At 39.9% G+C, this 27919-nt stretch overlaps 1 protein-coding gene across 4 annotated transcripts; it reads right to left on the bottom strand.

Annotated features, from left to right (window-relative positions):
• Nucleotides 1-80: 80 nt before the first annotated feature.
• LOC309663924 (acyl-coenzyme A amino acid N-acyltransferase 2-like) lies at nucleotides 81-27919 on the bottom strand. Of its 4 annotated transcripts, XM_082468700.1 has the most exons (5): nucleotides 13761-17886; nucleotides 13003-13160; nucleotides 4361-4860; nucleotides 3922-4124; nucleotides 81-1832 (listed from the first exon to the last, which is right to left on the bottom strand). In XM_082468700.1, exons 2-5 carry the CDS (start codon nucleotides 13023-13025, stop codon nucleotides 1239-1241), a joined length of 1320 nt encoding a protein of 439 aa, XP_082324826.1. In that variant the 5' UTR covers nucleotides 13026-13160; nucleotides 13761-17886; the 3' UTR covers nucleotides 81-1238. The 4 variants fall into 4 exon arrangements, with proteins under 4 accessions (XP_082324826.1, XP_082324825.1, XP_082324827.1 ...); XM_082468699.1 differs by lacking the exons at nucleotides 13003-13160; nucleotides 13761-17886 and adding an exon at nucleotides 24229-27919; XM_082468701.1 differs by lacking the exon at nucleotides 13003-13160 and having other exon boundaries at nucleotides 13761-17883.

Raw genomic sequence — 27919 nt, 5'->3', positions numbered from 1 at the left:
GGGTTCAGGTGGAGACAATCTGACCCCTCCATTGCAAAGTGAGGTTGCTTATAACCAGCAAGTTACCTACAGGGTGATACTTTGTACTTTGGTAAAATTACTCTTGGGTTTAAGGGTGGGGGGAGGGAGGAAGTAAATCAGAAACTATTTAGACATTAACAAAATGAGAACACTGCATATCAAAAAGCCAGGAAAACACGAATATGGCAGAAGGAATGAACTTATTTCAAAGAAGCATACACTGATGAATCAGGAAAAATTAGATTTGACCAATAAACAACCCAAAAGCTATTCTAAGAAAAGATTAATAAAATAGACAAATATTTAGCAAGTCAGACTGAAAGGAAAAGGAGAAACCATGCAAATAAACAACAGGGGATATGTAAAACATTATAAGAGAAAAATGTGTTCCAGAAAATAGGGGTGAAATTCTGAGAAAATATAAATGACTAGGTTGGCTTCAAAAGAAATTTTAAAGCCCAAAATAGTCTATATGAGAAACTGATCTAGTAGAATTAGATGAATAAGCAAAATTAGTCCATTAATGAATGCAATTCACCACATTAATAGATTAAAGGAGAAAAGCATCATGAAAATGATAATAGCTAACTCTGATATAGAAATTACTATGTGCCCGGCTCTCTTCTAATCACTTTAAATATAGCTCATTTAATTTCACTAAGTGCTCCAAAGGCACTTGAGCATTTAGCCCCACTCCTGATTAAAATTATAAAAAAGAAATATATTTTAGGAATAAAAAGAAGCGTCATTATTCTAAAAAAGAATTAACGTATCTACTGGAAATCTCTAGCAAGGATTACCCTTGATGGTGGCATCAGAACTTTTCATATCAAATGTCAAATTCAACTCACAATGGTTTAAACAGAAAATGATTTCACAAGTGACTTCAAAGTTCCAGGACGTTCATCTAGATTGGCAATACCTGGATCCAAGGTTTCCCTTACTGGGGTACAAAAGGTTATTCAATTTGCAAGGGTATCACAATTTTGAAATAGCAACGTACCCTGGTGCATATAAACCAAGATTCAATTTACAAAAATTCAAAGCACATACAATTTTGTTAGAAATATTTCAGATGCACCTGATTCTTTGACTTTGTCCAATTTCCTTCCAGTTGGTTCAAGATGACTGTGAATCTAGAGAAATCAGGAGTCCCCTCCCCCACCCACATCCCTGCCTTATCCAATTTTTTTGTCTCCCCTCCCCTATCATCACCCTTAGAGTGTGCTTCTGCTCTGAACAAGGTGCTGCCTGAAGAATTTCTGGATCTCTCCCCAGGCGTGCTCCTGGGCTGCCGCGTGGCCAGCAGGGTCCCCCCCCCAGAGCAGGGGGCAGAAGAGGCCGCGGCTCCAGGACGCATAGCACAGGGGCGAATAGGGCGGCTCTATGAGATGGCCCGCCCCGGGGTAGAGCAGCAGCCTTCCGCTGCTTCGGCCGTGCCTCCGCAGCTGGTCCAGGGCTTGCTCAGCGTACTCTCTGCTATTGAAGCATTCGTCATCCTCCCCTATAATGAAGAGGATCGGACCCTGGGCCTTTTCAATAGGAAGCACACTGTGTTGATTGAGTTCATCTCGGGGGTTCCCCTTGTAGTGACGGAGGCACAACGCGCCCATGATGTTGAACTCCATGCGCTCCGGAAGCGAGGGGATGGGTGTTATAAGCAGATCCCGGTACCGGAGCGGAAATTCAAAGATGGCATTGCACCCATTGATACAGACGGTGGCTGCCACCTCCTTCAGGTAGCAGGCCATGGCCAGCCCGATCTCTGCACCTTTGCTCACAGAGATCACTCCAATTCCTGGCTTTTGGATCTGAAGGACAAAATAAAGGAAACCCATTACAGGACATTCTCTGAGAAGGAGCTGTCCTACAGGCCAGTAAGCTAGTATGATGGGAAGAGTCTGAAAATGTGGGGTGGGAGTCCTGGCACTAAGGTTTACCAGCTTTGCGACTGAGAGAGAATACTACCTACTTACCCTCCCTAAGCCTTAATGTCTTATGGGGGTGATAATATTACCTACCTTGTAGGACAGTTATGAAGATTAAGTGAAAAAATAGAAATTAAAACTCTTCACCCAAAGCAGGGCTCTATAAAGGCAAAAAGGGTCTAATACACCAGCAACATTAGACATCACAAGAGCAGAGGCAGGTAAGATTTCTGAAGAATCAAATTCTTCTCTCCAGCTAGTAAAAGAGGTGTCCTGGTTTCTTTCAAATATCAGGTAAGTGTAATTCATATTTAAACAGCATTTTACAGCTACAAAGGATTTGCATATTCGTTAATCCAAAGGCTAATCCTGGAAGGGTTGGGAGTGTAAAGATGAAAGACTTGGATTCTGTAAAAAATTGAATGTCAGTTCCCAGTCCACCAGGAAAAGCGGTAGGTCACAGGAGGGAGTCCTTAACTTTGTGGTGGGCCGAGGGAGCAGAGGGAAGGGAAGAAGGCTGAGGGATGAATGAGGAAAGGAGGGGCATTCTGGGCAAACAATAGCAAATACATAGTGACCCTGTGTGTTTACTTGGCTCACAGTTGTATCCCCAGCACCTTTCTATCATCAGAATCACCTGAAAAAAAAAAACTTTTAAAATTTGAGCTTTCTGAGATCCAGTTTTTCGAGAGCTACTTCAGTAGGTCTGAGTGGGCCCAAGAATCTGATACTATAAAATATCCCCAAGGAAATCCAGTGTGCATCCACATCTGGGAACCATCCACGTGAGGAGTGGATTGGGAAGTGAGGGAGAAGGGCCATAACTGGAGATGGGAAATTGATTAATGCACTATTGCAGCATCACAGCTGAGCAATGATGAGGGACTGAAACAGCGGCAGGGGGAGTGAAGAGGGTGTGATGTGTTGAGAAAGAACCTAAAACACTTTGGGATGGGCTGAGGGTGTGGGGAAAGGAAGAGGGAAGAAACCAGAAGGGCACAGGTGACAAGGTGGATTTATTGAGCATTTACTGTATGCTCGGCCCTCCAACAAGAAAACGGGGATTCAGGAAGTGTAAGTCCCGCTCAAGGTTACAACGGTATCAAGGGGCAGGGGTGGGAATTGAACCTCTTCTGTGGAATCTAACTACAAATTGAATTTTGGCAATTGCCCTTTCTCCTCATACAATGTCACACATAGTTAAATTCGAAATGAAAAAACAAATTAACTTGAAAACATTTTACCTGGGATTTAATTCCTTCTAGGCAATCCTTTAAACAGAGCCAAATATGCTTAGGAAAATCACACGTATATTTGATTATGATGACGATAACACTGAAGATGAGGATACCGGTGATGCTCCAATAGGAAACATATCCCATCTCTTCTTGAGAAGAGTCAAGGCTCCGGGAGAGAACGATGTAAGTTGGGGAATCACGATGACTTAATGGTTTGGAGCAAAGACATTGCCCCAAGGGCTCTGTCACTTACTGGCCGTGGGGTGTTGGCCTCTTACTTAACTGAGATGGGTATGCCTTCTCATCTGAAAAATGAGGACCATGTCAAAAGTACTAACTTCGCACGGTAACTACGAGCATTAAATGAGATAGTGCATATAAAGTATTTAGCATAGAGTCTAACAAATAGTCACTTAATATAAACATTAGGTGATATGATTGTTTTACCCTGTCAGGTTGAACTGTAAGAAATACCTGATATTTGAACATTTTTGAACTAGCAAGTGAAGAGAATCATAATATACCCACCATTTATTGTCTTCTTTGTGCCAGTAAGCACTCAGCTGATCCTAATCAACCCAACAATCCTACAAGGCGTGTATTATTATCCCCATTTTAACTCAACTGTGCTGTGCCCAAGTCTAAACAGACTGGTAATATAGGCAGAACGGACATTAGTGATTTTTTTTTTTGGCTATAATGTTGCCAGGTAAAATGAAAAGTATTTTAAATACCTTGGGATGAGCTAGTAGCAAGTTGGCAGCTTCCTCAAAATATTCCAGGTCCACCTCCTGCAACTGCTTGGGCAGGTCTGCGTAGGCAAAATATGCTAAAGCCAGCACTGCAAAGCCATGGGCAGCCAGAAGACTGGCCCGATATTCAACTAGACCCCCGATGCCCCCAAACAAATCAATGAGTCCTGGGAAAGGGCCTTCCCCTAAGAGCAAGAAAAAGAGAAGAGAATGAGATCAGAAAGAGTAACAGGAGGGTCAAGTAGGTAGCAGCAAAAGTACAGGCTGAGCAGACTGAATTCCACCTTCACACACACAACGAAACGGCTTGTTACTTTTAAAATATTCTGGGAAATACTAGTTCTCCAACAGTTTGATGCCCTTTGTTTTTGTTTTTATTTCCATGAACCATGTCTTCTAGATCATGAAAGATTAGTCTCACCTGGAGGGAGGAAAAGGGCTCCTCGCACACGACCTTCTCGGATCTGCACCCGCTGCACCTCAGGGCTGGAGAACCAACGCTGCACCACCTGGCTGGCCCTGGGCTGAACCTCCCCTGACTTTTGTAAATAAACGGAGTCATACAGATCCAGAGTGATCCAAAAGGGGCTGTTCATCACATCTTTCTTAATCAGCCTCTCAAAAGCCTTCTCAGGCTTCAGAGACCAGAAGAGGCCCATCGGGTGGACCCCCACGTAGTGGCCTCCCAAGGCAGGAGCCTGCTTCAGGTCCAGCTCACCAGCCTTGCTGGCCCTGTAGAAGGCTCTGGACTGGTACAGATTCCCCTTCTCATCCTTCACAGATGCCATGAGGGTTACCGTCTGCAGTGGGGGCAGGCCTGTCACTCGGATGTGCACGGGCTCATCCGCGAGGGCACTTGCCGGGGTGGCTGTCAGCTGGAGCATTGGCAACCGGCAAAGGGACCAAGTGGTATTTCCTGTCCTGCAGTGGGAGAGAAAGCTCTGAGTTGGAGACTTCAGTTCCAAGGAAGAGGCCCAGACAAGGCTTATATTAGGTCTGGCCAAGGCAGATTTCTGGATACTAGTGCAAAATACACAGAACATTTGGAGGAGGGGAAATAGCGTGTGCAGACAGGACTCGTTATTCTCATTTTACATATGGGAAACAGGTTAAGCGACATGCTCAATGTCTTGTAAATAATTAATAGTAGAACCTGAAATTCAAGCTAGGTCTGACACTACAGCCTCCTGTCTTATCCATTACAGCCGTGTAGGAAATCTTAGTTTTGTGGTTTTGAGTAAGTTGAGCTTCATATCTTCAGTTGAGATCATTCCCAGGTGACCTATTTCACTGGTGTTTGTTAGGATCCGAGGGGGTAATGCATGATTAAGGGTTTATTGGAAGGATCAGTGCTGCTTTTCAACTCCCATACCTACATAAACGAGAAACTTGTTATGCTGTTGTTTCTTTCTTTCTTTTCTCTTTTTTTAGTTTCCAATCCCTCCCTGCCATTGTAAGATAGACTGCCAGCTCTTTTCAGAGTTCCCATTATTTGTTCTTTTTAAGGGAAAATAAAACTCCATGATCTGCTTTTGCGGCTTTCCAACAGAGTGATAAATATAAAATATTGTTTGTAGCAAAGAGAATGAAATATACATTTGATCAGCTATTTCATACTCTCCTCATTTTATGAGCAAAATTTGGGGTATTCTCTCCCTCCTTCCTCCCTCTGTACATTCCTTCTTTCTTTACTTTCCCTCCTTTCTTCTATACCTCATTCCACAAAGGATTTGAACCTGTTTATAGATAAAGGAGGCATAAACAAATAAAAATAAAATAGGATCTGGGAAAATATGAACTAGCATCAGAGACACTGAATGAGTGACAGCCAAAGGAAAAAAGGCAATCTTTCAGTTGTGTTGTTCCAATTATTCTCATAGAAAGGGTTACCAGTTTCTCAAGGGAAAGGAAAAAGTGAGGCCTTTCCAATATTTTCCTAAAAGAAATTTCTCATATGAGACTTTGACATAGGTGTGCATCATTTTTCCAACAATATCTTCACACAAATGGTAGTAAAAGGTGTCCTCTCAGAAAGCTTGATCCTCCAAGAGGTACTTGATTTTATTTTACAGAGGAATGCAAAGTGAAGGCTTTGGGGTTTAGATTTGTGAGCAGAAAAGATTCTGGAGAAAATAAACAGGCTCTGGCAGTGCAGGGGCAGAAGAGGGGTTTTAATGCCCAGTTCTTCACTGTTGAAAGGGGGTCTTTGGAGGAAAGAGAGGGTCAAGGAAAAATGCATTTTGTGCTTCTTTTAAGAAAGTGATTTTCTGCAAAGGACGCACTCCCTCCCACCTGACCCCCATCAACAACCAGCATTACTGACCATTTCAAAACTCATGGTCGATAGAATAATTTGGAATAAATAGAATGATTGTGAATGTTTTTCCTCAATACCAGCACAGTTCTTGGCAGAAGAAGGTGGCATCAATTCAAACTTCCTGGGTCTTTCATATGTATCAGGGAAATGGGACCTGTAATATGAATAAGAACACCCCACGTCCCATGTGACATTTCAGTGCTCCCTTGGTATTTTCTGATCTGGTCCTTCCTATAAGTCTCTGTATCTGCTGTTTCCTTCTTCCCAAAAAGAGATCATTAAGAAGGGGTACTTGCGTGCCCTATTCCACAAATTCTTCTTCCTTCTCAAAACTTCTATAAAATTTATTGGCTCAATACAGATTTTATTTTCAAGTTGAATTAATTTGCATTAATTAACATAACTACTCTCCTGCATTCCTGCGTACATCCCGCCTCTGGTCTTATTCTTCCAGGTGGACTGCAAATTCTTCAAGGGCAGCAACTATGTGTTAAAACTTTAGGAATCCTATTGATACTCATATAGTAAATTATACAATGTACATGCTTCAGAGTTACGAAATTCATAACAGGGGCAGGAAAAAATAGCACCAAAAATGTAATTAAAATACTTTACTTATATAGTGCTTTTGTAATATAAAATATTAGAGTCTCTTCCCAAGTCATGGTCCCTCTTTATCTGAGAATCGCTCCCTAAAGCCCAGAGATGGACACTTAGCAGCTATGTTTATACCATGTGACCTCCACCCCGGGGGCCGTTGCTGACTGGATCAGGACTGGATACCTGATTCAACGTGTGCCAGGGATGTTCCCCCCTTGCCAATTTGGAATGGAGACCCAGAGGTCACCAGTCACTCTATCAAGGTAAGGACTAAAGGTGAAGCAAGAAGGCACCTAGGTAGCAGAATTTACTTGCATGACAAGCCCCTGAAGTCCTGAAATTTTGCACTCTAGGGGCCCTCTTGCCTCAGCCTAATTCTAGCCTTGGATTCTTTTTACGTGGCTGTAGCCATAAAATTCAGAAGCTGTATCCAGATAATCACAGAAAGACAGTCTTGGGGTAGAGTATGGGAGTTTGAGGAAAGAGAGAAAGATAACAGGGACAAAGAGAAATTAGATTGCTCCTATCCTGAGAAACCCCTGAAGAAAGAAAGGGTAGGTCATTTAGAAGGTCCGGGGTTATGTAAATAGGCGTCAGAGAAAAGAGAGATGCAAGAAGATAGGTTTCAGAAGACTTCAGTCTTTGAAAGGAATCTATCTTAGAGCTAGAATTTTATTTTGGGGTCTCAGCACTTAGCTGACTATGCTTACTGTTTTGTCTCCTAATTTTTCTGGAGCTCCTGTTAAATGTGTTAAATTATTGATTCTGACTTGTCAGAAATTCCCCATAATGGTCATTAGTATCCTATGTCTAGATTTTTGCCGTTTACACCAAGGTATATGCAAGGGGTTAGATTATAATGAAACTTCCTATAAGAAGCAGGCGTTCTCCTAAGAGCACGTGAAACAAAGAAAGAGAGAGAGATCACTTGATGAGCCAACAGTGTGTGCTTGTGAATGGTGTCTCAGGTTTCCTGACCAAAGACTAGGAAGCAGCCACGTGATCAGCAATCCCACAGTCACTGCCTTTGGAACATGGGCTAAACAAAGTCACTTTTCACAGGCTGACAAGATAGGGTGTACCTTCATGAAGATTTGGTAGGGATCCAAGGCAAAGTTTGACAGATTACCTCTTCAGAAATTGGTTGTATGTCTATCAGACCTCAGACTTATTCAAGCCTCTGTGCCATCTGTTCTTTATATAACACCCCCTTATATATTCAAGATACAAGAAAAATCCAGGATTTAAATACATACACATGGGGACTTCCCTGATGGTCCAGTGGTAAAGAATCCGCCTTCCAATGCAGGGGACACGGGTTCAATCCCTGGTTGGGGAACTAAGATCCCACATGCCACGGGGCAACTAAGCCCGCATGCTACAACTTCTGAGCCCAGGAGCCTCAACTAGAGAGCCCGCGTGCTGCAAACTACAGAGCCTATGAGCCACAGCTAGAGAAGAGAAAAACCCGCATACCACAATTAGGGAGAAGCCTGAGCGCCGCAACAAAAGATCCCACCTGCTGCAACTAAGACCCAATGCAGCCAAAAATAAATAAATAAATAAATAAATAAATAAATAATACCTACATACATGCATACATACACATGTACACACACACGCACACACACACACACATACACGAAAGAAGATTTGATACCTATACACCAGGGATTCTCAACTGGGGTTCTGAGGAACTCAGGTTCTGCAAAATGTCACTAGGGTTTCCACAAGAGCTCTTAATTGGAAAAAAGAGAAACAGTTTTTGAACTCCAAGTGTGATGTGATGCTAGTGCATGTAATGATGGAGGGAGACAGTGACTGAGCTGTTCCTTTACATGTTGTTCAGCTCCATAGGGTGGTGTGTGAAAGGACCACGTACAATTGGCGGAGACCATTCTCAGTTTGGGATGCAAGATTAGGGGAGGCTGTTGATGGCTAGTGGCGAGCTCGATGTGGAGAAGAGCATGGTGGGCTGATGTGTGCCTCTCCTTCCTGAATTACCTCCTCCAAACTCCCCGTATGCTCCGTGGACTGAGTTAAAGGAGTGAACAAACTCTATTGGTGTAATATGGAAGGAAAGTTGCATTCCGAAGAATGAATTTTTACACACTGTAGTCAGCTGCACCCTGACACTTTGTTATTATTTGTAAACATTGTGAAGTGTGGATAGTGTAAGAAGAGAATTTTCATACGGAATTTTTTTAGGGAATTTTTCTCGTTTTGTTACTTATTATGCCACTCTTTTGTATTTCAGTAAGCATTCACATTTTACAAATATGTCTGATGGTCCAATGGAGTGATAAATTTGAAGGTAAATTTAAAATTGGAAGAAGGGAATTGAAGGACTAAGGACAAGACTCAGAAGATTAGTGATGGAGAACTGCCATTTTCTGAGTCATTTGACAAGAGGCCACACACTGAAAAAGTCTGTTTTTACAGTGAAGCTGCTTATCAGTGGAATTTACATCAGCTGGTAATACAAGTTGTCCTGTTCCATTGGGCATGGTCTTTAACAAACAACTAAAAAATGCAGCAATGGCTCCAGGAAAATGGAAAAGACAAATAAAATATCACAATTATTTGACAAGTAAAGGGGCTGGTAATTTTAAGTGGCCTTTGGAACTCAGCTCTCCCTTCATTTCCCTTTTTTCTGTAACAGCAAACAACTATTGAGCACTTACTAACGGCTAGTCACTGGGTAATATGAATCCACATAGTAAAGCCTTTTCACTTTTCAGGACCCTCTTATGACCATTATTTCTCTTGACCCTTGCAAAAAACCTGTGGGAATAAAAAATTATTATTATCCTTACATTGTAAATTAGGAAATTGAGCTCAGCTAGTCAAATGACTTACCCAAGCTTGCCTATGTTGTTAATCATGAAGCAAGAATTTTAACCAGTACCGTCTGACCCTACATATAAACCTTACTTATCTTCCCCAAATGAGGGTAGACATATGAAAGCTCATTCTTTTCCTAGCCTCCCTCTCTTGTTTTTCTTTCCTACTTCTTTTTTGACCTTAACTTCATCTTTCCCTTTCCCTAACTCTGAAGCTTTTAGTTAAATATATACCCTGGTGTACAGGGTGGCAGGACTAGTAATGGAATAGTAGGAGTAAACTTTAGTCCACAAACCCACATGTGCATGAGATGTAATTTTTTTTCTATTTTTCTAGATTCAAAGTAATTTCTATTTTGAGTCCTTGTTCCTCCAGATGGCAGAGATATGATCACAGAATTCAGGGCATCCTGCTTTTCCTGGGAGCTCAAGGAAGTTCCCTGTGACTGTGGCAGTGCTCAAAGACTTGGGGTTGGGAGACCCTGTTCATATGTTACTATGCATTCTTCTAAACCTGTTTTACAATGGATACCAGTGGTTCCAAATTCAGATACCTATAGGGGCCAGGCAGGTAATATAAATTTGTAGATAAAGGACAGAGATGAACAAAATGTAAGACTGCAGTGAACCTAAGACTACTTGCCCATCTAAGGCATTCAAATGTATTCTATTAAAAAAATGCACACACACAAAACTACCCAACAACAACAACCAACCAACCAAAGGAAAAAACAACCCAAGGTGTGGACCAAATGAAATACACCCATTTGTGACTTCTGAAATTCACATCATCTATTAGGCTTTTTGCAACATAAAGGCCAGGAAAAGATTTTTGTTTTTCTCTTTCTGGTGTGCCATCCTTTCCCGAAGCAATAAGTATCAACTGATCTCCCTCTGGAGGAAGAAGGAAAACAAGGTAAAATAAAAATACCAGAATGTGGGGATGGGAAGTGGGAGTGAGGCCTCAGCCATTATTATTTCCAGGGGTATATGGCCAGTTAACCCTGCCCTCAAACCTTCTCCTTGTCACCTCTCACCATGCTGAATCTTTAAGATTTTTTCCTGCTTTCCCTGTATTCCATTTCTATTGTCTTACTCTAATTGGATCCCAACTAATCCACATACTGCTATAGGGATTAATATCTTTGTTAGTTGTTAAGGCTTATTGCCTGCCAGGGCCCGTCCCTCACAGATTTTCAAAATAAGTTGTAAGAAGACTTAAAACTTATCCTGTTCAACACTCAATTGTCATCATGATCAATGAGGCACCTACACTGTACGGGGACACCCAGCTGAAGAGGGCTGTCCCTCCTCTGGGCTCTCCCTCTACCATGTCACTCAGAGCACTTAATTCTTGAACCTAATATTAATGAGTCATGTATGCTGTGTGTACTCTCTCCTGTTACTCTGTAAATTTCTTGAAGGCAGGATCCTGTCTGATGTGTCTTTGTCACTTGCACTGCACAGGAGCCCTTCACATCCCATGTATTCATTAAATGATTGTGGATTTTCCTCTCCATTCCCATAAACTGTCATCCTTTTACCCAATTCTTTCTCTCTCTTTACAGTCCTTTTTGCTCCCCAGTCTAATCTCGACAATGTTGTCAGACAGATCTTTATAAAACTCAAAAATAATTGAATTTCTCATCTGCTTTAAACTTCCAGTGGCAGCCAGATTCATTTGAGGATAAAGTCTAAATCTTTTGTCCTAGCGCTTAAGACTCTTTGCAGGGGAATGGCTCTACCATAGCACCCTGGAGACCTTCCATGTTTCCACAGGCAAAGCTTGAACCACCATATGACCTAAATCTGGGTGGAATGCCTTGCGATCCTCCCAGGAGCATGGCATGAGAAGCAGTCTTTACAAGAGGCTTCACAAGACGGTTTTCCCATCTGTCTCTCCCTATCTTGTGGGAGGCTACCATGAGGCAGCTTTCCCATCCACCTCCCTGGTTCCAGAGAGGCATGGGACTCTCCATCTCATACTTACACCCCTTTAGGGCAGAGCTGCAGGCTCTAGGACCACTGAGCTGCAGTCTAGGATCAGCTCCTCAGCCACTGAATATCTCACAACTCTGTTGAAGACATCTGGTTCCTTTTGCTTCAGTGCCATCCTTTTGGTGGGTGAGACAAGGACCCAGAGAGCTGCACCCTTGGCATCTCTTGCCTTCACTGCCTATATAAGTAATAAACTGTCTGAATCTAAAAGGGGCTCCTTATTTCTTTTCCAGCTGAACCTGTCAGTCTTGGACTTGGACTTCCCTTTGTGTTTGACACCCTTTATCATCTAATTCAATCAAAGCCTTTCACCACCACACCCCCCGATCTATTTACTAGTCTAAGCAACCATCTCATTACAAACCTAGCATAGGATATTGTCAAAATCTGCTTCTTTATCTGTCTCTCCCTTGTCTGCTCTATCCAATATAGTACCCACTAGCCATGTACAGCTACTTAAATTTCAATTCACTTAAAAATGCATGAAATTGACATTTAAAAATTTAGTTTCTCATTCACGCTAACCACATTTTCATTGCTCAGTAGCCACATGTTACTAGTGGCTACTGTATTGGACCATGTAGCTCTGGAATATTCCCATCACCACAGAATACCCTACTGGACAGCACTACTCTGGATTGTAAAGTATTCCTCATGGGCAAGAATTACACCTTGTTCAACACTCCTCAGTTCCTAGAATAGTGCCGGCACATAGTGATCGCTCAGTAAATGTTTGAGGAATTAAGTGGAAGAATAAATGATAGATGAAAAAGCAAAAAAAAAAAAAAGTTGAGTGACATATCTCAGAGAGAGTGTGAAGATAGAACAGAAGCCCAGTTGAATATTTATAGGCTACTTCTGAAGATGGAAAATTCCTCAAAATCCAATGGGATACAATTTCCAGGGTTCCTCACTTCTTTGCAGCAGAAGGCAGGACTGTCAATGAAACAGTTAATGTACACTGCAGACTGTCAATGAAACCAAAGATGGAAAGCAGCCAGAGGGCAAGAAACAAGAACTCAGCTGCTTCTCACAGGCATAGCCTCGTGGTGGTTGCAGAGGGAGCCTTCAGCAAAATGGAAGCAACCTGATAGGGTCTGAAAGCTGATAACCACATTGCTGAGCAGGTTTCAGACCCCCCAGAGTCACAGGGGGAAGGACGGGGATCAAGCCTGCACCAATGGGAGACCTTGACCTGTTAGAGGAAGGGCAGTCAAGAACTGGCGGGACATCAGCACACCAGAAGGCAGGAAACAAAGAATAAAAGAGAGCTAAAGGTCCCATGGAAGTTAAAATTACCATTACCAATCAAGAAACAAAAATTCCATTTCCTTTAGGATCCTGTTGCTTTTCTTCCTTCATCACAGCACTTCCTCCTCCCAATAAATCCCAGAGAAAAATTCTTTGAGTCAGGAAACATCTCTCCAGGGACTTCCCTGGTGGCGCAGTGGTTAAGAATCCACCTGCCAGTGCAGGGGACACGGATTCGAGCCCTGGTCTGGGAAGATCCCACATGCCGCGGAGCAACTAAGCCCATGTGCCACAACTACTGAGACTGCGCTCTAGAGCCCGTGAGCCACAACTACTGAGCCCACGCACCTAGAGCCCATGCTCCACAACAAGAGAAGCCACCGCAATGAGAAGCCTGCGCACGGCAACGAAGAGTAGCCCCCACTCGCTGCAACTAGAGAAAGCCCACGCGCAGCAACGGAGACCAACGCAGCCAAAAATAAATAAATTAATTAATTAAATAAATGTATATATAAAAAAAAAATCTCTCCATTAGTCACATTAGGCTGGACCCTGACTTTTGCAGCCAAGTGTGCATTTCACCTCCAAAATAGTCTCTAAACAATCTTCTGGTTAGGTTTATGCATCTGACATAAATCAGTGTTTGAGCAATAAACTACCTGGGATAGTAATTTCTGGTTCTTCAGAGAACTGTGCTACCCACTGAGGTGAGCGAAACACACACAGAAAGACAAAAGCAGCCTTCCCCGGTTCCCTGCTGCCGAAATCAGAAAGTAGACCTTTTCTACTTGGCCATGACAGCCCTGACTCACCCTGAATTCGGCTGCAGGAAGCAGTCTGGAGCGGGATGGCTTACTGAGCCGGCTAGAAGCAGTGGACACTTGCCTATTGCTTGCTAATTTAGATCGTTCAAAATACCCCAGCCTACTGTTCAAAGTTGAAGTTGTCTCCATAGAAACCATCAGCTGCTCCTTTTTCTTTTTTTTTTTTTAAGTTCCCAGGGACAGGGCTACGAGCACGTGCTGCCACAGGGTCTGGGTAGAGGCTCAGTTTAGCTGGTGTGCCTTTCAATCCAGGTGTTTCATAAAGGAGTCTTTTATTTCATCACATAGGTCTGGTTTCTACACCTCTTCCCTGGACTCCTCCTCTCAACTCCTGGCTCTCTTCTCCTTTGCTTCAATTCCTTCTCTATCTCCTCCTCTAAGTCAGTGGTCTCTTAGGCAGCTGCCTTTTCGGTGGTTTCTAAGATGAGTCCCAAATATCCATCTTCAGAGTGGTGTGGGTTTCAGACTCACCTGACAAGTCTGTTAAATAAAGATTCCCAGGCCCCTCACCTGGAGATTCTGACTTGATAGGTTTGGGGTAAGTTTCTGGGATCTGTGCTTTTAACAGCAGATCCTAAAGCATAGCCCAGTTTGCAAACCACTCTTCCAAGGGACAGCAAAAGCCCTCCCCATGCAAAAATGCCTCCTCAGGACCAGAACCCCTGAAATCTGTCCCATTGTTAATCCCATCAGTCAATGTCCATTGTCAAAATATACAAGTGATCCAAGCTACAAATTGCAAACTGTGCGTCCAGGTTGTGAACTCCTAGAGGGAAGGTACCATGTCTTTTAATTTTTGCATCTCTTGCAGCCAGTGAGCTGTAGCTGGCCTCTGGAATCAGAGAGACTTAGATTGGAACCCTGATTCCTTTACATCTGTCATTGTGACTGACCTCAGGCAAATTACTTACCTCTCCTTGCGCTTCAGCTTTCTAACTTGTGAAATGGGAATGGTACAATAAAATGTATTAAAAGTGAACTATAAGCCTTAAGGAGAAGGGGCCAATATTGGAAGTCATGGGCAGAGTGGAATGTCTGGGAGGAGAGGTACCTCGGCAGGCTGGCAAGGCTCCCAGATTAGTGACTAACTCTCAGGACTTGATCCAAGGATGGGAGGTGGGCTGGGGAGGAACGCAGTGGAAATAGTGTTGTTTTTACTAAGACTCTCAGAGAAGCAAAGGAAAGGGTGCTCCAGTACCCAGGTAATAAAGTGAGATGCATGCTAAACTGGCACAGAGTCAGACCTTCTTCACTCTGCTGCCTAGAACAGAAGACACCAGGGACCTGGTACTCCATGGACCCTGAAAGGATGTAGCAAATTAAGAGTGGGGACATTGGTGGGAGCACTGGGCAGTAAGGTGCTAACCATGTACAAGGGAGGCATTAGCAGTTGTCAGTAGCAGGTGTGAACCATGCGGAAAAGACTGAAGTCCTCTGAGGAGGAAGGAATCTACCTCCAGCCTGCCTTCAGACCCAAGACTGTAACATCAACTCTTCCCTGGGTCTCCAGCCTGCTGGCCCACTCTGCAGATGTCCAGTCCCCACAATCGCATGAGTCAAATCCTTAAAATATCTGTCCCTCTGTCTCTGTCTCTCTTTCTCTCTCTCTCCCTCTCTGTCTCTGTCTCTACGATTATATCAATATATAATCTTAGGGTAGAATTTAACTGACATAAGGCAGATTAACAGGAGAAAAGCATACACATTTATTTAGTGTAAGTTTTATGTGACACAGCAGCCCTCACAAGGAATGAAGACCCAAAGCAATGGCGAAACCTACCTGTTTTATATTAGATTGAACAAAGAGAGGCAATTGTGGAAAAGTAATTATACTATGTGGGGAGCCTAAAGGAAGATAAGAATTGTTTTTAACAAGGTCTATTTGCATAGAATTATCTCAGTCTCCACTTCTTGTCCTTGATGATAAGAATGTTTCTTTCCTTCTGGTGTAGGGAAGACACCTTCCATCTGGGAGTTTTATCTCCTGTTTTCAGGAAGAAAAGGGGGAGGGTCAGAGGGGCTCTCTTGCAGCTGCTGTTTTTCTAAAGTGCTAGTATTTTTATGGCAAAGAGGCCTATTTTGGGATGATATATTCTGGTTTCCTTAGAAGGAGAGGAAAGAAAAGCAGCAAAAATAAGTGATTATGGAATGAAGACTATTCTGGTGGGTGAAAGTCACCAGGTGTACTTAAGGGATTTCACTGAGCTTCCACAGAGCTGCAGTACAATCAGTGGAAAACTGACTCCCTTTCGGTGACAGACCTAACAACATTTCTAATCATCATTAGAACCTAAAAAAATGTACTCCCTAAATAGGAGTAAATATAGAAATGGAAGTGTTTCTAGCTCTCCAGAGACAAAAACAGTGCTAGTGAATACAGCAAAATGTATTTCAAATTTCCTTAGAATTTAACAGCCTATGGGAAAAAAATCTCAACATAGTGTAACAGAGAAAATTTAGGGCTACATCCCCAGGTTCTGATCCCAGCACTGCTCTTAATTCATTGTAAAAATTTCTCCAAGCCTCTATTACTTAGCTGTAACATGAGAAGCTAACATAGATCAGTATTCCAAAATATTTCAGTCATTAAGTAGCATCTGCATAAGTTTAGCCGTATCTATGTACACCCTGACTTATTACTTACAAGGAAAAATCTTTATTAATACCTCCCAATGTGTTTATATGCTCAGTAATTGTTTTGTTCTTCCTCTGAAGCTTTATTACATTAAGGCTAGACCCTGGACCTGTTGTGCTAGGGAGAAGGCATCCCTGCCTAGAAAAAAGGTCTAGGCCTTGACCAAAAGTGGGAATGAATTACAAGAAACTGGAGACCCCAGAGGAAGATTTTGTCCTGCTTCCTGTTTGGAGTTCTGGAAAGTAGAGTAAAACAGGATATTGTGTGTTTAAGCAGAGAGAGATGCAAAGACAGCACACATAAGTTTCTCTTTGCACTCCTGTTGTGTGAAAGTGTTCAGGAAGTTCCCATATTCTCACAATGATGGGCATGGAAGGCAGCTGAGAGTTGAAGGCCAGCAAACCTCCCTTGGGACCATTATGACAACGTGTGAGGTGACTCTTTAGCACAGGGTATGGGGTATGTAGCTCTACCAGGGATCTGTAAAGGACACAGCTGACACTCAGGGAATTTTGAAGGACAATGAAGGACAAGTGGGGCAAACCCAGAGGATTTGAGTAGTTTCACCACCTGACCCAGAGGGTGAGAGTGAGTTTGCCACCTGGCCTTGACCATTCTCAGAGAACAACCATTATGAATGCATACACACAAAAGGTCAATGCCTGGAGACCAGATGAGTTACACTTCCACCAGGTTAGAGAAGCTGGCCAAGAATAGTTATTTGATCTAGCGTTCCTGCCACACACCCTTGCCCTGAGATTATACAAGCCCTCTTGCATCCAGATTTGGAAAAGAGGGTAGAAGATATCTTTGAAGGAAATAGAAACATTTCTGCTAATAATTAATAATATTGATTAATTAATTAATATCAATTAATAATTCAAATTAATTATTTACCTGAACATGGGCTGTATTAAACAAGAAAAGATTAAGATACCTTTAATGAGCTGGTTTATGTTTTCTTTCCCTTCCATCACCATTGGAAACAGGTGTTTGAAAGGAAGCCTGATTCTATTACAGAAAATTAAAGAGAAGGCAGGATCAGTGGTGGCACAGGAAAACCCTAGCTCACCTACAAAACTACAACTGCATGTAGAACAACTCTCTCCAAAAATGAGCTGAAGACTAGTAGAATAGCTCTTCTACAACTGAGGATATAAGGACAACAGCCACACTGAGACTGGTAGAGAAGAGAAGCAATCTACTCAGGACCCATACCACCAGTGGGCAACTCAGAAGAGGAGGGGGAAACCACAAACTTGGGAATCCTCCCTAAGGAGCAAGGGGTTCAAGCCCCACATTGGGGTCTAGCACTGAGACAGCAATCCTCCTTGTCTGGTTTTGAAAACGAGTGAGGCTTTTTGAAGGGCTGTAGGAAACCAAGACTGCTTTTAAAGGACATGTACACAGACTTGCTTGCTCCCAATCCCATCACAGAAGCAGCAGATTGAAAAGTACCTGGTGCTCTGGCTGGCCTGACAAGATAGCCCCAGCACACACCCCAGCCCACACCAGTCTCCAGCTCCAGCCCCTCCAATTCCTGTCCTGCCCCCTGCTGAGGTGATGGCCACCAGCACACCCCAGGAGATGCTGCAGCTTGCACTGGGCTCTAGCTCTAGCTGCCCCCTGGCTCCAGTCCACCCTGGCCAAGGTGGCAGCCACCAGTGCAACTCAGGAGAAGCCCTGGCCCATGCCAGGCTCCAGCTCTACCCCCCATCCCCCAGGCTCCAGCCCACCCCCACCAAGGTGATGGACTCAGTGTGCCCCAGAAAAAGCTCTGGCCCATGCTTGCTTCAGATCAAGCTCTCCCACCAAAGTCACTGGACACATACAGACTGCATAGAGATGCTCCCACACAAGAACACACCTTCAAGACCAAGAGAGGTATCTGTTTCACCTAATTTCATAGAGACAAATAGAGAAATTCAAACAAAATGAGAAAACAGAAGAATATGTTCCAAACCAAAGAACACAATAAAACCCAGGGGGGAAAAGAAAATCCTAGTGAAACGGAGAAAAGTAATTTACCTGATAAATCAAAACAATAGTCATAAAAATGCTCACCAAACTCGAGAAAAGAATGAAAGGACACAATGAGAACTTCAACAAAGAACTAGAAAATATTATAAAGAGCCAACCAGAATTGAAGAATACAGTAAATGAAATGAAAAATACACTAGAGGAAATTAACAGCAGATTAGGTGTTACAGAAGAATGTATAAGTGACCTGGAAGACAGAATAATGGAAATCACCCAATCAGAAAAGAAAAAAGAAAAAATGTTTTTAATGGGGATACATTAAGGGACCTCTGGGACAACATCAAACATGCTAATGTTTGTATTATAGAGATCCCAGAAAAAGAAGAAACAAAGGGCAGAAAATGTATTTTATGAAATACTGGCTAAAAACTTTCCTAACTTGAAGAAGGAAACAGGTATCAAGTTCCAAGATCACAGAAAGTCCCAAACAAGATGAGCCCAAAGAGACCCACATCAAGGCATATCACAATCAAAATGGCAAAAATTAATGATAAAGGTAGAACTCTAAAGGCAGCAAGAGAAAAACAAAGGGTCACATACTAAGGGAACCCCCATAAGGCTGTCAGCTGACTTTTTATCAGAAATTTTGCTGGCCAGAAAGGAGTGGCTGATATATTTAAAGTGCTGAAAGGAAAAAACTTAAAACCAAGGATATTCTTCCTGGCAAGGTTATCATTCAGAATTGAAGGAGAGATAGAGTTTTCCAGACAAGCAAAAACTAAAAGAGTTCATCACCACTAAACCAGCCTTAAAAGCAAGGTTAAAAGGTCTTCCTTAAGTGGGCAAAAAAAAAAAAAGCCATAACAAGAAATAAGAAAATATATGAAGGAAAAAATCTCACTGGTAAAGGTAAATATATTATAAAGACAGCAGATCAACCACTTTAAAAATCTAGGACAAAGGTTAGAAGACAAAAATTGTAAAATCAACTATAACTAAAAGAAGCAATTAAGGGATTCATATAAATATGTAAAATATGACATCAAAAACATAAAACATGGTGTGGGGGAGTAAAAATACAGAGATATTAGAATGTGTTTGAACTTAATGACTATCTGTTTAATACACACACACACACACACACACACACACACACACACACACACACACATGTCTCATGGTAACCACACAACAAAAACCTGTAATAGATACAAAACAAACACAAACAAAGAAAAAGAAACACAAACAAAACACTATAGAAAATCAAACCACAAGGGAAGAGACTAAAAGGAGAAGAGTAAAGAACTACAAATACAACCATAAAACAAGTAACAAAATGACAATAAGTACATACCTATCAAAAATCACCTTAAATGTAAATGGACTAAATGCTCCAATCAAAAGACTTAGGGTAGCTAAATGGATTAAAAAAATAAAACCCATTTATATGCTGTCTACAAGAGACTCACTTCAGAGATGAAGACACACACAGACTGAAAGTTAAAGGATGGGGAAAAAATACTCCATGCAAATGAAAACGAAAAGAAATCTCCAGTAGCAATACTCCTATCAGACAAAACAGACTTTAAAATAAAGTATATAACAAAAGACAAAAAAGGGCATTATATGATAAGAGGGTCAATCCAAGAAGAGGATATAACATTCATAAACATAGATGCATCTAACATAGGAGCACCTAAATATATAAAGCAAATATTAACAGACATAAAGGGAGAAACTGACAGTAATACAATAATAGTAGGGAAGTTTAATACCCCACTTACATCAATGGATAGATCATCCAGACAGAAGGGAAATAGTGGTCTTAAATGACACATTAGACCAGATGGACTCAATAGATATCTACAAAACATTCCGTCCAAAAACAGCAGAGTACACATTCTTTTCAAGTGCACATTCTCTAGGCTTGATCACATGCTAGGCAGCAAAATAAGTCTCAATACATTTAAAAAGAGTAGGATTTCCCTGGTGGTCCAGTGGTAAAGAATCCGCCTTACAATGCAGGGGATGCGGGTTCAATCCCTGGTCAGGGAACTAAGATCCCACATGCCATAAGGCAATGAAACCAGCACAACACAACTACTGAGCTTGCATGCCTCAACTAGAGAGCCTGCATGCCACAAATTACAGAGCCCACGTGCTCTGGAGCCCATGTGCCACAACTACAGAGCCCATGTGCCCTGGAGCCTGCGTGCCACAAATAGAGAATAGAAAACCCGCACACCGCAACTAGAGAGAAGCCCACACGCCGCAATGAACGATCCTGCATGCCTCAACAAAGATCCCGCGTGCCACAAACTAAGACCCGACGTAGTCCAAAATAATAAATAAATAAATAAATTTAAGAAGATTGAAATCATATCAAGCATTTTTTCTGACCACAATGGTAAGAAACTACATATCAATTACAGGAAGAAAACTGGAAAAAACACAAACACATGGAGACTAAACAACATGCTACTAAAAAAATCAATGGGTCCATGAAGAAATCAAAGAGGAAATCAAAAAATACCTTGAGACAAATGCAAATAAAAACATGATGTTTCAAAATCTATGGAACATAGCAAAAAGCAGTTCTAAAAGGGGAGTTAAGAATGATACAGGCCTACCTCAGGAAACAAGAAAAATCTCAAATAAACCTAACTTTCTACCTAGAGGAATAAATAAAAGAAGAACAAAGAAAGCCCAAAGTTAGCAGAAGGAAGGAAATAATAACTATCAGAGCAGAACTAAATAAAATAGAGATAAAAACAAACAATAGAGAAGATCAATGAAAATAAGAGCTAGTTTTTTGAAAGGATAAACAAAATGGATAAACTAAGCCAGACTCATAAAAAAAAAAAGAGAGAGCACCCAATAAATAAAATTACAAATGAAAGAGAAGTTACAACTGATATCACAAAAATACAATCATAAGAGAATATTATAAACAGTTATACAGCAACGAATTGGACAGCCTAGAGGAAACAAATGAATTCCTAGAAACATGCAATCTTCCAAGTCTGAATTAGGGAGAAATGGAAAATCTGAACATACTGACTACAATAGTGAAATTGAATCAGTAACTCAAAAACTCCCAATAGGCCTATATGGGAAAAGAATCCACAAAAGAGTGGATATATGTATATGTATAATTGATTCACTTTGCTGTACACCTGAAACTAACACAACATTGTATATCAACTACACTCCAATAAAAATTTTTTAAAAAACCTCCCAACAAACAAAATTTTTTTAAAATTTAAGACTAGACAGCTTCACAAGGGAATTGTATGAAACATTTAAAGAAAACTTAATACCTTCTCTTCTCAAACTATTCCCAAAAAATTGAAGAGGAGGGAACACTTCCAAACTCATTCTACAAGGCCAGCGTTGCCCTGATACCAAAACCAGACAAAGACACTACAAAAAAAAAAAAAAAAAAAAAATTACAGGCCAATATCCCTGAACATAGATGCAAAAATCCTCAATAAAATATTAGCAAACCGAATTCAACAATACTTTAAAAGGACTAAATATTATGATCAAGTGGGATTTGCTACAGGGATGCAAGGATGGTTCAAATTCTGCAAGTCAATCAATGTGATATACCACCTTAAAAAAAATGAAGGATAAAAATCACATTATCTTCTCAATAGATGCAGAAAAAGCATTTGACAAAATTCAACATCCATACATGATAAAAACTCTCAAAAAAGTTGGTGTACAGGAAACATACCTCAACGTAATAAAGGTCATTCATGACAAACCCACAGTTAGTAAAAGTTGAAGCTTTTCCTCTAAGATCAAGAATAAGATAAGTATGCCCACTCTTGTGACTTTATTTAACATAAAGTATTGGAAGTCCTAGTCACAGCAATCAAACAAGAAAAAGAAACAAAAGTCATCCAAACTGTAAGGGAAGAAGTAAAACTATCACTATTTATTTGCAGACAACATGATGCTATATATAGAAAACCCTAAAGATGTCACCAAAAAACTATTAGAACTAATAGATGAATTCAGTAAAGTTGCAGTATACAAAATTAATATACAGAAATCTTTTGCATTTCTATATATTAATAGTGAACTATAAAGAAGGTAATATCAAGAAAACAATCCCATTTATGATTACATCAAAAATAATAAGATACCTAGGAATAAATTTAGCCAAAGAGGTGAAAGACCTCTACTCTGAAAACTATGACATTGATGAAAGAAATTGAACATTAATACAAATAAATGGAAAGATATTCAATGTTCATGGATTGAAAGAATTATTATTGTTCAAATGTCCATACTATCCAAAGCAATCTACAGGTTCAGTGCAATCCCTATCAAAATACTAGTGACATTTTTCACATAACTAGAAAAAATAATTCTAAAATTTATATGGAACCACAAAAGACTCCAAATAGCCAAAACAGTTTGGAGAAAGAAGAACAAAGCTGGAGGTATCATGCTTCCTGACTTCAGACTATACTGCAAGGCTATAATAATCAAAACAGCATGGTACTGGCACAAAAAACAGACACATGGATCTTCTGCCCATTTTTTGATTGGGTTGTCTGTTTTTTTGATATTGAGCTGTATGAGCTGTTTATATATTTTGGAGACTAATCCCTTGTCGGTCACATTGTTTGCAAATATTTTCTCCCATTCTGTAGGTTGTCTTTTTGTTTTGTTTATGATTTCCTTTGCTGGGCAAAAGCTTTTAATTAGGTCCCATTTGTTTATTTTTGTTTTTATTTCCATTATCTTAGGAGACGGATCAAAAAAGATATTGCTGCAATTTATGTCAAAGAATATTCTGCCTATGTTTTCCTCTAAGAGTGTTATAGTATCTGGTCTTACATTTAGGTCTTAAATCCATTTTGAGTTTTTTTGTATGGTGTAGGTTTTACATGTAGCTGTCCAGTTTTCCTAGCACCACTTATTGAAGAGGTTGTCATTTCTCCATTGTATATTCTTGTCTCCTTTGTCATAGATTAATTGACCATATGTGCATGGGTTTATTTCAGGGCTTTCTAAAGACATTACTCCAAAGAAGACATACAGATGGCCAAAAGGCACATGAAAAGATGCTCAACATTGCTAGTTATTAGAGAAATGCAAATCAAAACTACAATGAGGCACCACCTCACACCAGTCAGAATGGCCAACATCAAAAAGTCTACAAATAATAAATGCTGGAGAGGGTGTGGAGAAAAAGTAACCTTCCTACACTGTTGGTGGGAATGTAAATTGGTACAGCCACAATGGAGAACAGTAATGAGGTTCCTTAAAAAACTAAAAATAGAGCTACCATATGATCCTGCAATCCCACTCTTGGGCATATATCCAGAGAAAAAACATAATTCAAAAAGATACATGTACCCCCAATGTTCATTGCAGCACTATTTACAATAGCCAAGACATGGAAGCAACCTAAATGTCCATCAGCAGATGAATGGATAAAGATATAATATATATATGTGTGTGTATATATATAAACTTAGTATAAAATACACACACACACACACACACACACACACACACACAATGGAATATTACTCAGCCATAAAAAAGAATGAAATAATGCCATTTGCAGAAACATGCATGGATTTAGAGATTATCATACTAAGTGAAGGAAGACAAAGACAAATATTATATGATATCATTTATATGTAGAATCTAAAAAAAATGATACAAATGAACTTATTTGCAAAACAGAAATAGACTCACAGACATAGAAAACAAACTTATGGTTACCAAAGAGGAGGGGAGCAGGGATAAATTAGGAGTTTGGGATTAAAATATACACACTACTATATATAAAATAGAAAATGAAAAAGGACCTACTGTATTGCACAGGGAACTATACTCAACATCTTGTAATAACCTATAATGGAAGAGAATATAAAAAAAGAATATATATATGTATGTATAACTGAATCACTTTGCACACCTGAAACTAACACAACATTGTAAATGAACTATATTTAAATAAAAATTTTTTTTAATTTAAAAGAGTAAAATAAAATAAACTATACCAAAAAAATGGAAATAGTAGAACTAAAAAAAAGTTAAATATTTGGGGGAAAAACATAAGATGGGTTTAATAGAAGACTGGAGTTAGAAAAAACGGGTCAAAAACTTGAGAACTCACCAACAGAAATTATCCAACCTGAAGGACAGAAAAAAAATTGAAAAGAAAACAGGTAAAAAAAAGTCTTAGGGATTTCTGGGAAATATCCAGACAAAAGTTTAAAGTGCAAGTGTTCGCATTCCTAGAAGATGAAAAGAGAATAAAGCAGAGAAATTATTTGAAAAAATAATAACTGAAATTCCCCAATATTTGGGGAAAGATCTAATACATAGATCTCAAGAAGTGAACTCCAAGCAAGACAGGTTTAGAGAAAATCACACCCAGGAAGATCATATTCTAACTACCAAAAACATAGGTAAACAGAAAATTTTGAAAGCAGTCAGAGAAAAATGACACATTACATGTGGATGAACAACATTCTGATGGCTAACTTCTAATCAGAAACGGAAGTAAGGTGACAAAGACAGTAGAATTACATCTTTAAAAGTAATGTCAACCCAGAATTCTTTATCTAGTGAAAATATCATTCAAGAATGAAGACACTTTCAGATGAAAGTAACTGAGAATTTATTGCCAGCAGAATTGTTAAATGAAGTTCTTCATGCAGAAGAAAAATCTTAGCAAACAGAAAGTCAAATATTCAGGCAGTAATAAAGAACACTAGAAAAATAAAAATATGGGTAAATGTAAAAGACCATTTTTCTCTTTAGTTTTCTTTAAAATGCATCAGATTCCTTAAGGCAAAAATTAAAATATTGCATTGTGGGGTTTAAGGAAAAATGTTTAGTGAGCATCTGCTCAATACGATTTTATGTACACACAACCCCACCACTGCTGAAAGCTAAGAGGAGGTATGCTTTTTTTTCTTGGCATTATAACTTTGACTCTTGATTCTAGAAATAAAACGTTAAGCCTCTAGTAAATACAGAGTGGACAATATGGCAAGGATCACTTGAAATAACATACAAGTATGTTATTTCCCAAAGTATTAGAAAAAATTTGGATCAATGTTTTTCATATAATGCCATTTATATACATGTGAAATTGAAATCTAAATGACAAATACAATTTAGTTAATTTTTTAATGACAGAGCTTGATGTTTAGACTTGGGTCAAATATCAAGAACTAGGGGATAGGACTTTGAGGTAATAAATGTGTACTTTGGGGAAACTGGGTTTCTTCTGAACAGTACCTCAAGGCTAGTGCCAATCTCTGCAATAGTGAGAAAGGCTTTTTAAATTTCAGATGCTTTTAGCTCAAGCTTATACACATTAACACACCATCTCTTCTTTATTAATTTGTGATTCAGTGATCATTCCAAGATACCTCCAGGGCCAACAATATTAACTTAATAACAAAAACAAAACATGTACCATAAACAAAACACAAATCATGAGCCAGTTTGTTTTGCCTGGGAGTTTTGCAACACATAATCTCTACCTCCTGTTTTCTAATTCACTCAGCCAGCTGCATTCTATTTTCTGTCCTATCCCAATAACATAGCTCACCAAGAATTTTTTAATTTTCAAATCTCATGAAAGCTTTTCAGTCTTCCTCTTGAAGGCTTACTCTTGAATTTGGTTTCCTACACTGTAATCATATCCAGCTTCTTATAACTTTCTTTCTTTAGTTTCTGTGAAATGATTCATATCTGGCATGCCTTCACCCTCTCCAACTAGCCCTCCTTAGCCCTCTCTGTAGGTTCCTGTTTCTTATCCTGTCCATTAAATTTTTATTGTTTTCTCAGCAATCTCTCCTTGACACTCATCCCTCCTCATACTGCATGTTCTCCCTGGGTGATTTCCTATTTAACTGCTGAGCACTTCAGATTGATATCTCCAACTCAGGCATATCTCCTGTGACCAGTTTCTATCCCCCCCGGAACATAAGACAAGTATCTCCAATTTAACATATCCAAAACCAAATTCTTCACCTTCTGAGACATTCTCTTTTATATACACTCTTTATCTCAATGAATGTTGTCCATCCGGCAAGTTTCCTGAGTGAAAACCTGGGAATCACCCTAGATTTCTCTTTCTTCTTCCAGCTACATCCAAATAATCCCAAAGACTTGAAAAAAACCCCGAAGATAATTATAAGAATTTTCCTAACTTTCAGTTTCAATAAGAATATGGTGGCCGCTTAGTTCTAAATCTTCCCTTCTCCTGAAAATCAGTAAATTACAAATGGGAAACAACAACAAAAACAAACAACCACACTTTCAGTGACCTAAAAGACATATAAATCTAACAAATTATGAATATTTACTCTCAGAAAGAGACAGCCCCACTAGAAGAGGGCTGGCTTTGAGAAGGTCAATCTCCAGGTGAGGCAGAGAGGGAAATTTCAGAAATAGAGAGGGGGAACCCATAAGTAACAACTCAGAAAGCCAATGCGGTGGACACAGTGATGCTGTGATCCTCCTACGGGAATAAAGGATTTACAATCCAGCTGCTGGAAGTACTGCTGGGAGAGAAATCTTAGCTGTCAGCCTTCTTCAGGGATTACCTCGGCTGAATAAAGCCACCTCACTCAAGGTATACCCGGCCACAACGGGTACTATCAAAACAACAGAAAATAACAAGTGTGGGTGAGGATGTGGAGATGTTGAAACAATTGTGCGTTGATAGTGGGAGCATAAAATGATGTAGTCACAGTGGAAAACAGTATTATCGTTCCTCAAAAAATTAAACATAGAATTACAATATGATCTAGCAGTTCCACTTATATACCCAAAAGAATTGAAAAGAGGGACTCACATATTTATACACCAACATTCATAGCAGCATTATTCACAATAGCCAAAATGTGACATGAACCCAAATGTCCATTGATGGATGAATGGATACACAAAATTTTGTTATACATATATACAGTGGAATATTATTCAGTCTTAAAAAGGAAGAAAATTCTGACACATGGCTACAGTATGAATGAATCTTGAAGGTAAAACAAGCTGGGCACAAAAGGACACATATTGTGTGTTTCCACTTATATGATGTATAAAGAGTAGTTAAATTCATAGAAACAAAAAATAGAAAGATGGTTACCAGAGACTGGGGGAGTGGGAAATGGGGACTTATCATTTAATGGGCTTTGAGTTTCAATTAGGAAAAACTTCTGGAGATGGATAATGGTGATGGTAGCACAACAATATGAATGTACTTAAAACCACTGTATAATTCAGCATATATTCACCTAAAAATGGTTAAAATGACAATTTTATGTTTTGTCTATTTGCCACAATAAAAAAAAAAAAGCCAGGACGTTCTATAAAGTTTTGTTTGTATAATTTCAAAAATTAAATAAAATTAATGTGGAATTCATTTGTTTTAACTCTAGCAACATTAATATGCCAGAACTGGGATTTTTTATTTTACTTTGTTTTATTTTTTAGACTTTATCCTATAGTTTAATTTCAATCTTAAATGTTTCTGATTTTT

Source organism: Balaenoptera physalus (genome assembly GCF_965194825.1).
Source record: "Balaenoptera physalus genome assembly, chromosome: 7".
NCBI classification, from domain to species: Eukaryota; Metazoa; Chordata; class Mammalia; order Artiodactyla; family Balaenopteridae; genus Balaenoptera; species Balaenoptera physalus.
This window is presented reverse-complemented; position numbering and strand designations above follow the sequence as displayed.

What these genes read in the sequence shown, in the direction of transcription:
- LOC309663924 (XM_082468698.1), bottom strand. Translation starts at nt 4,982, where the DNA reads ATGTTCTGTGTATTTTGCACTAGTATCCAGAAATCTGCCTTGGCCAGA. An exon ending in AGCCCTTTTCCTCCCTCCAG is followed by an intron (nt 4,125 to 4,360) that starts GTGAGACTAATC and finishes TCTTGCTCTTAG; the next exon opens with GGGAAGGCCCTTTCCCAGGA. An exon ending in TGCTACTAGCTCATCCCAAG is followed by an intron (nt 1,833 to 3,921) that starts GTATTTAAAATA and finishes TTTGTCCTTCAG; the next exon opens with ATCCAAAAGCCAGGAATTGG.